Consider the following 14,576-nt stretch of genomic DNA (forward strand, 5'->3'; position numbering starts at 1 on the left):
GCTCAAATATCGTACATACTAACTTAGACTTTAAGATTTATATTATAACTCATAAAGCTAAACTGATCAGTCGACAATACTTGAAAATGAAATTAAATATCATGCATCCTCTCAAACTATCTCCATTTTTTTCTTGTTCTACACTATAAGGTCATTCACACACTGCAGAAGCAGTCCAAGTTCTCTCACTCGCCTGATACACCATTCATTCTCTCTCAAACACACACATACCTCAGGAAAAAAAATACACATTCATCATGCTTAGTGTGGCTCCTTCAACATTCGTGTGCTTAGTGTGGGCCAGTAATATGTAACTCGTGAATATCACAAATCCAAACTTCTAATGGCCAACCATGGCCTCCAAAGCATACCAAACAATTACTCGTCACTTCTATTTCATTCCTCACAAATTAATCACCCCAATAAACTCCTTAATCACACATTCTCAATAAAAATCTAAACCTTCAAAAGCTCAAAAACTTAAATGAGTCAAGAGTAGATGTTTATATCTACCCATCATTCACAAACATCTAAAATCAAATTAATATCACAAAAGCGATAAAAATATATGGTAATACCACAAAAATAATAGAATATATAGTAGAGCTTCCCTTCTCAGGCGGTTTCAAGTTTGGCTTAAGGATGAGAAAGGAGAAAACTTTAGGTCCAAAGGATAATTTTTACCCCCCACTACATTACCACACAATAAAACCCAAAGAGAAACACAAACCAAAGCCAACCCCACTAAAACTTTAATTGAACTCCATCATGGTTCAACTCGAGTATAGGAGGATGTAGGAAGGAGAGGGAATAAGGAAAGAGAAGCTCACCAATGCAATGGATTCACTCCAAGCTCTAGTGTGTAGGAAAGTATGCAATAGAGTTTGGGGTTCTACTTCTCCAGTTTGGGGTTCTACTTCTCCAGTTTTGCGGATCACAATGTATATGTGCGGTCGCGATGAAGGCAGCACATGGAAGACACATGAAGACATTTAGAATTTTTAGGAAATGTGTAGACAATGTTTATCATTTTATTTTATTTGACAACATTTTTGTTTTACCAATTTTATTTGAAATCTTTTTATATTACTATTGAACCGCTTTATATCATAGGTCGTGAATTAAATCATAAACCCTATATTCCACACGTAACAAAAATGTTAATAAGTTTCGAATTAACCCTAAACTATAACTGGTGACGTAACACTAAACCCTAGTCGATAAAACCCATCCTTTTTTATGTACCACTAAACCCTGGTTTTCACGTAATAGTTAACCCTAATAACGCACGTAAGACTAAACCCTAGGTACTATAGTAACCTTAAATCGTTTGAACGTAAAGTATAATACATAATTATATGTATTTCCAATGAAACAGTTGTATATTTTTTTGTAGTACATGACAATTACGTAAGTAGCTAAATCTTCACTCTTCACTTAAATCAACATAGTTTGTTTTCAACATCATCAAATTTTTGTACTGCTGCATTCTACTAATATATGGAGTTGACCACTGCTTTACCTGAGGATGACAATTTCTAGACCATAACAAAGCTATAGGTGGTAAGGGACAACAGTTTCTTAAGAAAAACCTGTTATGCATGCACAAACAATTTCAAATTATTATAACACAATTAATTTCATAAATTAAAAAATAGGATTATGATGCATTTACCTGAACAAAATGATTTTCATACACATGATTGATACATATTACGTGATACACAAAAAAATATGTTGGTGGTTGACTTCTAAGAGAAAAAAACGTCATGCTTTGTTGGAGAGACAGAGAAACAAGGATGACATTATACCTTAATGCAATGACATATCCCATGTCGGTTATATTCATCCACTTATCCATGGTAACTTGCATGCTACAGTTATGGTTACATTTATTTAAACTAAATTTTAAATAATAAAAATAACATAAATTACATACCATGGATAATCCATCAACAAGTAGGGACCGCTTTAGTTCCTCAAGTTTGTCTATGCCACCAAGGAGGTTGATATACTCATCAGACCATTTGACAAGTTCTTTAAGCAAATGGTTGTGCACCAAAGACCATGAATCTTCACCCATACCTAATAAGACAACAATTGCACGATATCCACAGCTACCGTCAACTTTTACATCGACAATATTTTCAATGGAATCATGAATGCACAGATGAAATTGATCCAACATCGGCATAGTCCTTCTTGCAATTGTTTGGTCAAATGATGATGCACTACATTTGACTGAAGAATTACTATTTTGCACAAAATGTAAAGCATCAAGATACTCCCAATAAGACGGATCACACTTTGTTGATCTTTGATGTTTGGTCATCGATTTCTTCTGAGCACCTTTGGAGTTGACCTTTTCTGGAGGAGGACACATAGAGTATAGATCAAAGTAGGCAATTTCCCGAAGTTTACTCTTTAGAGTAACTTTGCCACAAATATCAAGCTCTTCAAATCGCTTGGATATGGTTTCCATCTCTTTGGTTATGCTTACTTGGAGCTCAGATAACCCTTGGTCTGAAAAACTTAGTCTCCGCCAAAACATATGGATTGTGTCAAGTGGTATGGTAGTAACAATATATTTGGATAGCTCACATGCACATGGAAAGACCGTGAGTAGTTCTCATGACACATCCACAACGAGAAGGGTTTTTGTTAGCATAACGTACACACTCAAACTCAGCGGCAATCTAATTTAAAGCTTACATTGATACCATGCCAAGTAGTCTCTTGCATAAGGTAACTTTAAAACATGTCGAACCACATGTGTACTTGTCTCAAAAGATGTCTTAATTTCAGTGTGTTGCAGTGTGATCATGTTGTTCATGACTTCCCAAACACTACATAGGTCTCCAAGGCTATTCTATGATAATCTTTTTAAAGCCCAATGAGCAGATTTAACCCTGCGTATGAAATACACAAAAAACAATAAACAAATACAAGTATTTTTATCCATTAAGTCCTAAACCCTAATAAAAAATGACAATTTTCATACCTGTTTGTTGTTGTGTTTCCTAAATGCATCACCTTATTCGTCCAAGATTTAACAAATTTTTCTATGTGGGGAATTATCCATGTTTGGTTGACATAGTCAACAAACATTGGCCATGGTGAACAATCAATTTCAAACTTCTTAAGGCAATCATCAAACTAATCCTCGGAAGGACAATCAACCAAACTCCCCCAAGCATCCATCACATAATCTCATGCATTTTTTTTTACCAACCAGTGATTTAGATTTTGCCTTGATATTCTTGTCAATGTGAAACTTACATAACAAGTTGGTACAATCAGTGAATACAATTTTCATTGCATTCATCAAGGCTAGGTCTTTGTCGGTAACAATAACTTCAGGAAAGGCATCATGTCTTAGAAAAAGACCTCGAAACCTTTCTAGAGCCCAGACCACATTATTTAGACGTTCTCCCTCCAAATAGGCAAAACCAACAGAGAATGTCATCCTCGTTGGTGTCACACCAACAAAGTCAAGTAACATGAGCCTCTACCAGTTTGTTTTGTAGCTACTATTTATCAAAAATACCAAATTACAAGCATTGCATAACTTCACTGCATCAGGATGACACCAAAAGATATCACGTACAACATCTTCATCATTTAATATATGTCAATGAATATATTGATCCCGTTCAAGAAGCTTCATTAGTTGTTGCATTTCAGTATCACTACCTCTTATGGAAGAACGGTATCCACTTCTTGCATTATATATTTGTTTGATTGTTGTATAACTATTGACATTATGCTCCTTCAGTGTTAGCAGAATATTTCTTGGTTTCACCATTGACTTTTTCATATCAGCAATAATTATCTTTTCATCCTTAGTCAATCGACCAACATATGGATGTTCAACTAATGACTTTGTCATTTCATGATTGTGACTCCCACACATTAACTTCACCATCTATCATTGGCCTCCAACCACTGGTTTCGCACGAAACTTAAAGGGACACTCACATTTCATACTGTCAGTATCTTTTCTTACAAAATCTTTCTTCCTAGACCTATACTGACCACTCCTTTCACAACCAATTAAGACAAATGAAGTTCTTCCTCTCATACCAGTGTTTGTGTCTAACCTCATAATCACTGTCACAAATCCAATTTCATAAGCAACAGATCGAGCCCAATGTAGAATTTCATCTCGGGTAGCAAACACCTACAATGCAATCCACACAAATTTAGTCTTCAAGGGACATTCATTTAATTACTTTACTAACAATAAATCATATTAATATCTAAGAAGTATTGAACGCATTAAAAAAATCAACATGTTCTTCATTCACACCAGCTTCGTCTTCATTTTATTCATTCATATAAACTTCTTCAGACATTATATTGTCATACATCCATTGATCTTCGTCCATCTTAACAAGACATTCAAAAATTTTAATCACAAACAAACAATCCATAACTGCACCATACATATACTATCACACAAAACCTTAGGTAATTTTTTCCTACATATAATATTATAAAACATTATAATTGATAACCCTATGTATGAAAAACCAACAACATCAACTTTTTCTACTTAAAATGGATAACCATATAATAGATAAAAAAAAATTATAACCTAACCATATGTACTAAAATAAATTATATTATTCAACTTAATTCTAATTCATGAAATTATAACCACAAAAAACAATCAATTTTAGATCACAACAACTCAAATAAATTATACATAAATTAAAAGTGTAAATTATTTTACAATTAATACCATTTCCAAAATATAAAAACAAATACTTACAAATTTATTATCAAACTACACTTATTTAAAAATATTTAAAATAATAATACTAATTACATTTCAAATAAACAAATAATTTTTTACACATTAATTTTTACAACAATCATATTAATATATTTATAATTTAATAAAATTTTAAAAAATAAATATTTATTTTAATTAAAAAGAATATTATTAATCCATAAGTTTTATATAACTTATAGATTCTTTAATCTGTATTTTACGCAGAAAATAAAAATAAAAAAATAGACGTACATCCAACGTACCTCCCTTAACAACCAAAGGAACCATCGCCACAACCACCACCAATGTACCTCCATAACACTTTCACCTCGACCGAAGCGGCACAATGAACCTCTCATGACAATGAAAAAATCAGAAGAAATCGAGAAAATGAACGAATGCATTAGCGTAAAAAAAATAACTTAAAAGGAAGAAGATAGCACTAAGAGTATTTTCATAATTAATTTTTATTACTAGGTGCACAAGTAATATTACTGGTGCACCTAGCAACACCCCAAAATAAAGTCTCAATGGCCAAAATTACTCTCAATCTCATAATCACAAGATGACACTGCTTTTTTCACCCAGTATAATTGTTGGTACACCCAACACAACAACACAATTCCAATTTTGTCATTTTGTAAAATTGATATGGATTGACCAATCCGTAAGCCTCATATGAATAACGAATTAAAAAATCCCTATGAGGCTTATGGATTGGCCAATCCGTATGAGGCTTACGGATTAAGTGGCCCAAATGATTTTTAAAAAAAATAAAAAATATGTTTTACGAATTAATTTAAAATTAATGACTTATGCAGGAATCAAACCTGTGACTTCACATTATTAACACGATGCTCTAATCAACTGAATTAATAGTTGTCAATTATATTATAAAATAAATAATATCATTATATATAACACTAAAATTTCTAGTGTATATTCAATGCACATGTAAATTTAGATAATAAATTTTGTGACAATTAATTTTGATCCAATAATTAATTTTACATATATATGTAAACAAATTAATTATTAGATAAAAATTAATTATCATAAAATTTATTATCTAAATTTACATGTGCATTAAATATACATTAGAAATTTTAGTGTTATATATAGTGACGTTAATTATTTTATAACATAATTGACCTATTAGTTCAATTGGTTAGAGCATCGTGCTAATAATACGAAAGTCATATGTTTGATTCCTGCATGAGCCATTAATTATAAATTAATTCCTAGAACATATTTTTGAAAAAAATTAAAAAAAAATATTTGGGCCACTTATAGATTGGATCAATCCGTATGAGACTTACAAATTGACCAATCTGTAACAACTTTACAGAATGACAAAATTGAAATTGCATTGTTGTGTTGAGTATACCAACAATTGTGTTGGATGCGCAAAATAATGCCCTCGAAAGACGTGTGACATATATGGTCCAACACATAAAATCTAGCTTAAAAGGATTTCATTTACAAGGCTATTGTTTCCTACACCAAAAAAATTGCCAAAATGAATATTCACCCAAAAAAAGTTAGCTTCCGAATTGACCAATCTAGAAAGTAAAAACTATTCGGGAAAGGTGTAGGAAGGAATATTTGGGGAACAGAAAGCAACAACCCTTTTTCCATTGCCACTAGAGAATTTTACTGATCGAAGCCCATGTTAAATAGCATTGCTCGAATAGATTTTTTTCTTATGCACATTGTTCGACGAGAGATAAAGATAAAAAAGGATCTATAAACGATAAAGTTGGAGGGTAAATGTGGACCAATAAACACCGAAATTGAATTGAAGAAGGCATATCTTTAAATTGAATTGATGGGGTGGAACACCCAAATTTAAAGATTTCCAATCATACTCAATATTGCAACAACAAAAAAGAAAAGAATAAAAAAAAAACTATTTTTTTGTTTTTTGTTTTACACAAAACCTACGCAAAATATCAAAAATCAACGACACTTTTTTTTTTAGACTCTTTAAATCCAAAAACAGATCACAATCAAAATTCAATGGCTTTATTTATGAAAGCTCCATAAGACTCCAAACGACCAAAAGCCGGTTTCTCCATTCATGTTCTCTTCAAACATGATTTTACTCTTCAATAGCAAGGGGCACAGACTCAGCCTGAGGTCACAAGGATGAATAATATACATTAGTAAGTTGACATTTAAAGGAAGAATTGGGAAAAAGTTGCAGTAATATTTTTGGTATTATTCTCTGATTAAAATTCCAATTTTATTATCACTATAATAGGTGACAATATATGTTTGATAAAGAGAGAGAAAAACAATTGGAAGAAAAAATTGGGAAATTTGAAACTTAGTTGAAACGAAAGTAAAGAGAAAATTTGACTTTTAAAAAAATTAAAATTTTCTTTCCCGTTCAAATTTCAATTTCTTCCTTCCTCATTTTCTTTCCATTCATCCAAATTAACTTTTATTGCATCATATAGAAAGAAAAGTCCAATTTCAATTGAAAGATAATACTAAAACACTTAATAACTAAATTTTGTTCAGGCATTTACTCTTTTGTTCTATAAAGCTCATTTAGCTAATTATCTCTACCAAATCGAATTTAACAAAAAAAAAAACAATTGATAACAAAAACCATGCATTTCTTTGAGAAAAAAGAGTGTACTGCATCCTATTTTAAGTAGCTCAAAACATCAAATTTAATTCATAAACGAAACCATTGAATAGTGTAATGAAAGAAATATACCAATTTGCGGTACTTGAGAGCATAGAACATCTCAAGGTAACGTTTGCTCTCACGGCGTTCAAGATTGGTCACATGCTTCCAGAAGCCATACACACCAGTGAGTGTCAAGAGCCTGTCAGAGTAAATTTGCCATGTGTACCTGTGGATCAAAGATTAAAAAGAGAAACCTCAATTATACAATACTCAAACTAACATATTTTGCAATGATGGTATAGTAAAAATTTTGGAGGTAAAATATGTTATTAATTTATGTATTTTTTGTAAAAAAATGATAGTATTAGTTCCTGTATTTTAATTTTGATCAATTTAGTTCCCTGGACATTTGTTTTCGTCCCTCTTTACAAACAGTTTTTACAGTGAGGAAGGACAAAATTAAAAATTCAGAGATCAAATTGATCAAATGTAAAATCCGGGACTAAAATCAAGTTTTACCGAAATGTCTGGAAACATATTTTAGTAAAATTATGGTGACAGGATGTGAGGATTGTTTAGGGCAATGTGCATACTTCTCATGAATACGCTTGAGTCCACCCTGGGAGATTTTGTCCCAGTGAGATGGGTCAGCCTTGCTCTTTTCAAAGAACTCAACAAGGATCTCAGCAGCACGGTCACCATGGTAAGGGTCAATGTGGTAACCAGATTTTCCATGCACAATGATCTCAGCAGGACCACCATTGCATGTGGCAAATGTTGGTAACCCACAAGTCATGGCCTCAACCACAGTCAACCCAAAGGCCTCATAAACTGCAGGCTGCACAAAGGCACCCCTTGTGTCACAGATGACACGGTAGAGCTCTCCGTTCCTCACACGGTTCATCTGAGAGGAGATCCATCTGAATTGGCCGTTCAACTTGTAGGTCTCGATGAGGCCATACATCTTCTTCATCTCGGCCTTCTCTTCCAAGTCCTTGGACTCCTTCCTCCTGTCTCCGGCCACCACCACGAGGTTTACCAACTCGCGGAGGCGCGCATTCTTGCCATACCACTCCACAAGTCCCGTGATGTTCTTCACACGGTCAAGTCTTGCCATGGTGAAGATGATCGGCTTGTTGCGGTCCTTCAATACACATCTGTTACAATGACATTACATTAAACAGCTGCACTTTCAATCCAATCAAGAGATGGTAAAGAAAAAGAGTTCAATTTCTATGCACTGTTAGTATAAAAAGTATTTACATCGTCAATCAATCAGAATTCACTGTAAATATGACTTTTAAGATATAATTGGATTATAGTGTAAAAACCTTTTACTAAATGTGCATACACTATTTACTCAAGTTGTTTTAACAGAAAATTTTCATTTCCCTAACTACAGTTTTTGTATTGAACAACATTTTCCTTGAGCAAATGTTCTATATATGACAACATTATTGTGAGGGGTTGAAGAAATAAGGTTGAGAAACTTACATGTGTTCTTCATTCTCCACTGAGCTGTAAAGAAGCTCTTCAATGTCGGGGTGGAACTCTGTTAACCTACGCTCAGTTTCAGTGTATGGGAAGTATATGCTCATGTCGGCACCGGGAGAGACGATGTTGAACTTTGGATCAAAGGGATCAATACCGTGAACAACACGGTAGAGTCCTGGAAGGGTGAAGGCAGTGTGACTCTCATACTGTCCAACAGTGTCCTTGCTTTAAGAAGAAATAACAGATGCAAGAATTAGTTTTAGTAAGCATATCAATTAAATAGAATAGTGCATTTAAAACATAGTGAATAAAAGGGAAAACATAGCTCACCTTCCAGCAATCTCTTGGAAGGTGCTGGTGATGATAAAGTCTGTGTGGTTCATTGCAAAAAGATCAGCAGTAAATTGGCATGAGAAGTGATATTTCTCTTCAAATTTTTTCCAGTAAATGTCAGACTCAGGGTACTTGGTCTTTTCTAGAGCATGAGCAATGGTACACTGCATTTTTGTCATTAAATTAAGGGAAGAAGCTTAATCAGGTTTCCAGAATGTACAAAAATGGTTGTGACAACATTAAACTAGAAAGTAGGTGTCCATATATACAAACCTGAGTTACTCCTAATTTATGTGCTAACAAAGAGGCAACAATGTTTCCATCACTGTAGTTTCCAACGATCAGATCTGGCTTGGCTTGCAACTCCTTGGCAAGTTCAAGGGCAACATCCTAATGTTGACAAGAAAATATAGTTAGATTGGAAATTGATTCAAAGTGAAAACATCAAAATGCTTGAACCTTGTCACAGTTCTGAGTAAAAGTTAAAATTCACCTCAGTGTAAGTCTCTAGGTATGGCCAGACTTCGAATCTTGAGATCCATTTGCGAACAATTCCCTTTTCGGTTCTGAAAGGAACTCGGAGAATGTCACAATATTCAGTATCATATACCCTCTCTAGACGTTGGCCACAGGTAGTTCCTACTGCATCAGGGAGAAGACGAGTAATCTGTATTTAACAGAAATCACAGGCTCAAAAGTTAAAGAAATATCCATAAGTTATATTACATAAATAAGCTATGTCTTACGAACTACACTAGGACATACAATGAGAATACGAGGGGTGATATCAAGGCCTTGTTTCTTGATGCGGTTGAGCATCTCATTCTCCAAGGCACGAACTTGATCCAAGATGTAAACAACCTGGATTATAGAATCAACAATTTTAACCATGCCACTCAACCTTGATAGGTACCAAAATAGTGCGAAAATTACTAGAAATGTTATCTCAGCTCATCTCAACTAACCTGTCCACCAGTGTCAGGGTACCCCAAGACATTATCTTGGGCAAAGTAACCATGGGGAGAAAGGATAACAACATTGAAGACCATAGGAACTCTTCCAAGGAATGTCTCGAGGGTGCAAGGGTCGGGTGCCTCAAGAAGGTCCAAGAGAAGCTGGATCATCTCGAGGACACGCTCGGCGATGTCACCCCACCCCCTCTCCAAACCAATTTCCCGGAATTTGTTTTCGAATTCTGAGTAGGGTGTTTCAGGAGCAACTGAAGTCAGATACTCTTCTGCTTTTCTCAAAACATGCTGGAGAGAATCCAGGCTTTGAACTTTGTCATTCAACATCATGGTCTGCAACAAACAAACAGATATTCATTACAAATAAAGCAAACTTGTCAAAACAACATTGCAAAGGAATGATCATTGCATATCATATTTTATATAGAAAAGATACAGATTTCTTAGATTTGCACATGGTCCACGGAAACACCACTGGATATTCAAGTCATGAAACAATGAAGAATTTGCCTTCTAAAGCAATAATTACAAATTGTCAATAAATATGGGTGGTAGTACTAGTACCATGTGGATTAAATTCATGTAGTACGCAATGTCTATAGATACTAATTTGGACAATTGATAATCCCAAGCATACACTTCAAAAAGGACAAAAAAAAAAGTATATACCTTTCCCTTATAACTGTGAAGCCTGAGGAATTCAAGCAGTGGCTGCATGCTCTCCTTGTCATGGAAGAGCTTGGCCGAAAGGTGGCGGTTGAGGAACTCGACGCCATTTCCAATGGACTTGTTCAGAGTTGGGCGAGGGAAGGATGCATTAAACGGTTCAAAGTCCAACTCAAGCACAAAGTTGCCATTAGAACTGCATCATCAAGAGTCAGAAAAAAAACGTGTTATATAATTGTCTTGACATGCAGAACATAATGAAGAGTGAAGACAAAAAAAAGAGGCTGAGGTGGAAACTCTGAAGAACCTTACCTTCCCTCAACAAGCTCCTCCTTGAAACGCAGATACTCAGCAGGAAGCAGCTCATCAACAACAAGCATGTGCACATTCACCCGCAGATACTCCCAAACACCAGGCCTTGGTCGAACAGCCAGAGCCACAAATGGTGGCAGCACTATGGCTTCCTACACAGAACAAAAAACACAACAAAATGAAACACTAAAAGTCTAACACTTATAACAAGAACACACAAAACATGTCTTGAATATAACAACACAACACATAAAGTAGAAACAAAAGAAAAGAAAAAAGTAACCTGTGTAGATCTCAAAACTTCTCCAAAGACACCACCTTGGAGTTTCTTTCTGCTCTCCTCAGGGATTTCTTCAAACTCTGCAACCACCTGGTGGTGTTGCAGGATTCCCTTGCCCTTGGCTTCAAGCCTTTTGTTATTACAACAAGATTGTTAGTGTTATATTTTACATCCTTGAAGCAAAGTTAATTATTATAATTAATAAAGGAGGAAAAGTTTTTTTTTCTTTTTTTATGAGGTACCTTGACAAAAGGGCCAAAATTTCATTCCTGTGACCAGTGAGAGTTTCATCAAACCTCTCGCGGAAAGAGTGAGAGTGTGTCAAAGGGTGATTTGCCATTTCTTCAGAAGATCCTCACTGCAACAAGTAAAGAAGCATAAGAAGAAACTGATTAGAATTGAATGCAACAAGCCACCATAAAAAAGGATAAGGATTAGTCACCAAAAGTCAAAAATCAAAACCAAAACAATGTGGAATTATTTTTTTTTCTTTTCTTTCTAGAAGACTGTATTGGATTCCAAGACCGACCAGTAAGTACCCTCTCTCACCAACCACAGGTCCAAAAAAAAAATTTAATTCCAGATCCTGTACCTTAATTGAACTAAGATCTTAAATGTTAGAATTTTTAAAATTTTATATTGATCATTGCAGGATCAAAAAACTCTTAAACCCCAGTAACAGCATGCATCCAAAACATAACCATAACATAACAATGAGAAACTAACAAAGAAGATCTTAGTTCAAGACCAGTCTGCAGACAAAAAATAAATTTTTATTTCATTTTCATTTGTTATTAATTCAATTTAATTTAATGAAAAAGGGCAATCCGACAAAAGTTCAGAACGGTCTTCCCAGAAACCAAGCATGAAGTGCAGAATGGTAATTCCAATGAAAATGAGCCAAAAACTCAACAAAGACAGCACCCCAAAACATAACTAGAATTGAAAACGAAGTACTAGAAACACAGGATTATGTCTCAGACTCTGATCCAATGGTTGTAACACAGAGACCGTGCTAGATCTTAGTGTTGCAGAGCAGAAGCTGACGTGGCAAAGTAATGAGGGAACGAGAAATGAATAGTAATAGTAACTAATAACAAAGGAAGAGAGGAAGAAACAGAAGAAGTAAAAAGAATACCTATGAAAACAGAATGAACGTAAAAGAAGAAGGGGTGAAGGGGAAGACGAAATGAATGAATGGAGAATGAGGTGGAGGTGTTAATTTATAGGCAAGGAGCACGAAACAGAACAAAGAGAAACATACAAAAGAAAAAGAAAGAAGAGGAAAACCATTTTCACCAAATTCAACGAAGTCCAAAAGCTTTCTCACTCTGTCTCTCTCTCCCTCTATATCTACCAAGGACGAATATGTAAATGTGCAAATGCAATGCAACACGTATAAATTATATTCTACACGTAGTTTCTATATTTTGGATTACGTTAAATTCGTCTTATTTTGGCTACGGTTTTTATCAGGTAAAAATTGACTCGGAAAGAAATAAAATCTAAAAATCTTTTAAACAAACACGCACTTTCAGTGTTTAGATAATATGAATTATCCCTTAAAATGTGATTAATTAACTAAATAAAATATAAAATTAGTCTTTTGTGTTGATATACTAGTTAATTACAGGGAAAGAATTGAGATTAATTTTTTTGTTTATCTGATTAATTATTGAAAGAAATTATATTTTAAATAGAATAATTTAACAATTTTTTTTAATTACTTTAAATTTACTATCTATACGGAGTAAAATATAAGAAACAATCATTTTAGGACATGTCAACGTGCTATAGCAACGTTTTATCCTACATTCTATTATTGATTGCGGATATAACTCAAATATTTTCTTTTTGGCACCTAGATTTAAGTATTCTTTTTTCATCATAAACTCGGACATATTTAATAAATTAAAATATATAGAGAGGGGATAAATTAAAATATATAGAGAGGGGATAGATCAAATTATATCGTTGTTACTTTGATAATTATTATTCTATTTTATAACTTTTAAATGAATAATATTTTCTTAAAATTCACTATTAAATTGAAAATTCATTTCATTTAGATCATATATACAAAAATTGATATTAATAAAAAAATTATTTGTTATTTTATTCATATAAATCGACTTAATATAAATATTTTAAAATATACTAAAATATTGATCATTTAATTATTTTTTGTTGTTCAATTTTGACAAAATTTAATACAAATAATTTTGAAAACATATAAATATAAGTGAATGGTTAAATCAATAAATTAACATTCTATATGGATTATAAAAATAATGTAATAATTATCAAAAAATTATGTCATAATTTAATTCCTCCTCATATATATATATATATAAAAGAAATATTTGGTGTATGACACATAAATGTAATAATAAATGCAACGTCAAAGATAAAATCAATGCAAATATTGCATTGATAGTGAAGAAATTCATTTATTAGTTAGTTTGGTTATACATTCACATGTAAGCACAATTGTTGCTTCTTATTGTACAAGAAAATTCTAGATCAGATACATACAAGTAACAACGAAGGTAAATATTGTACAACTGACAAATTCAAGTTATTAATTAATTTATCTAATAAAACACAAATAGAATACCATAAACAAGCCAGCATTTGTAAACTCCCATGAAGAGATTTATGTGTTGACTATCGATATACCAATTTTGCATGAAATGTTTTGCAATATAGAAATTATAACTATCATAAAAACACATTCCAATTGTGTTCATAATACCTTTTTCAATAAGTGAAATTTTAAGAAAATAGTTTACACACACAATAAAATTTTTTAAAAAATAACTAATATATATCATATAAAAATTAAATAAATATCTTCTAAAAAAATTAAATAAATAGATGCATTGATTACAATACTGAGACTAATTTAATGTCAGATATCAACATAACTGATTCAAGGATATATGCAATGTACATTTCAGTTACTGAAAGGAAAAAGATTACTCTACTTCAAATAGTAGCGATTCAAGCTTATCTATAAATGTACGTATGTTCAGCTTTTTCTTGGGTGAAAATTTGAGTTGTCCACTATGTTTTTTCGTTTTTTCCCTTTGATTTTGTCTGTGG

The 14,576-nt window shown here is 33.0% G+C and overlaps 1 protein-coding gene across 1 annotated transcript; it reads right to left on the reverse strand.

Annotated features, from left to right (window-relative positions):
- Positions 1–6,550: 6,550 nt before the first annotated feature.
- On the reverse strand, positions 6,551–12,755 carry LOC114387590 (sucrose synthase-like). Its single transcript, XM_028347793.1, has 14 exons — positions 12,610–12,755; positions 11,714–11,829; positions 11,475–11,601; positions 11,192–11,343; positions 10,883–11,075; positions 10,211–10,546; positions 10,011–10,106; positions 9,739–9,912; positions 9,519–9,635; positions 9,243–9,409; positions 8,913–9,137; positions 8,012–8,575; positions 7,506–7,644; positions 6,551–6,911 (listed from the first exon to the last, which is right to left on the reverse strand). Exons 2-14 carry the CDS (start codon positions 11,809–11,811, stop codon positions 6,879–6,881), a joined length of 2,421 nt encoding a protein of 806 aa, XP_028203594.1. The 5' UTR covers positions 11,812–11,829; positions 12,610–12,755; the 3' UTR covers positions 6,551–6,878.
- Positions 12,756–14,576: the final 1,821 nt, after the last annotated feature.

Source organism: Glycine soja, chromosome 15 (genome assembly GCF_004193775.1).
Source record: "Glycine soja cultivar W05 chromosome 15, ASM419377v2, whole genome shotgun sequence".
In the NCBI taxonomy this organism is placed as follows: Eukaryota; Viridiplantae; Streptophyta; class Magnoliopsida; order Fabales; family Fabaceae; genus Glycine; species Glycine soja.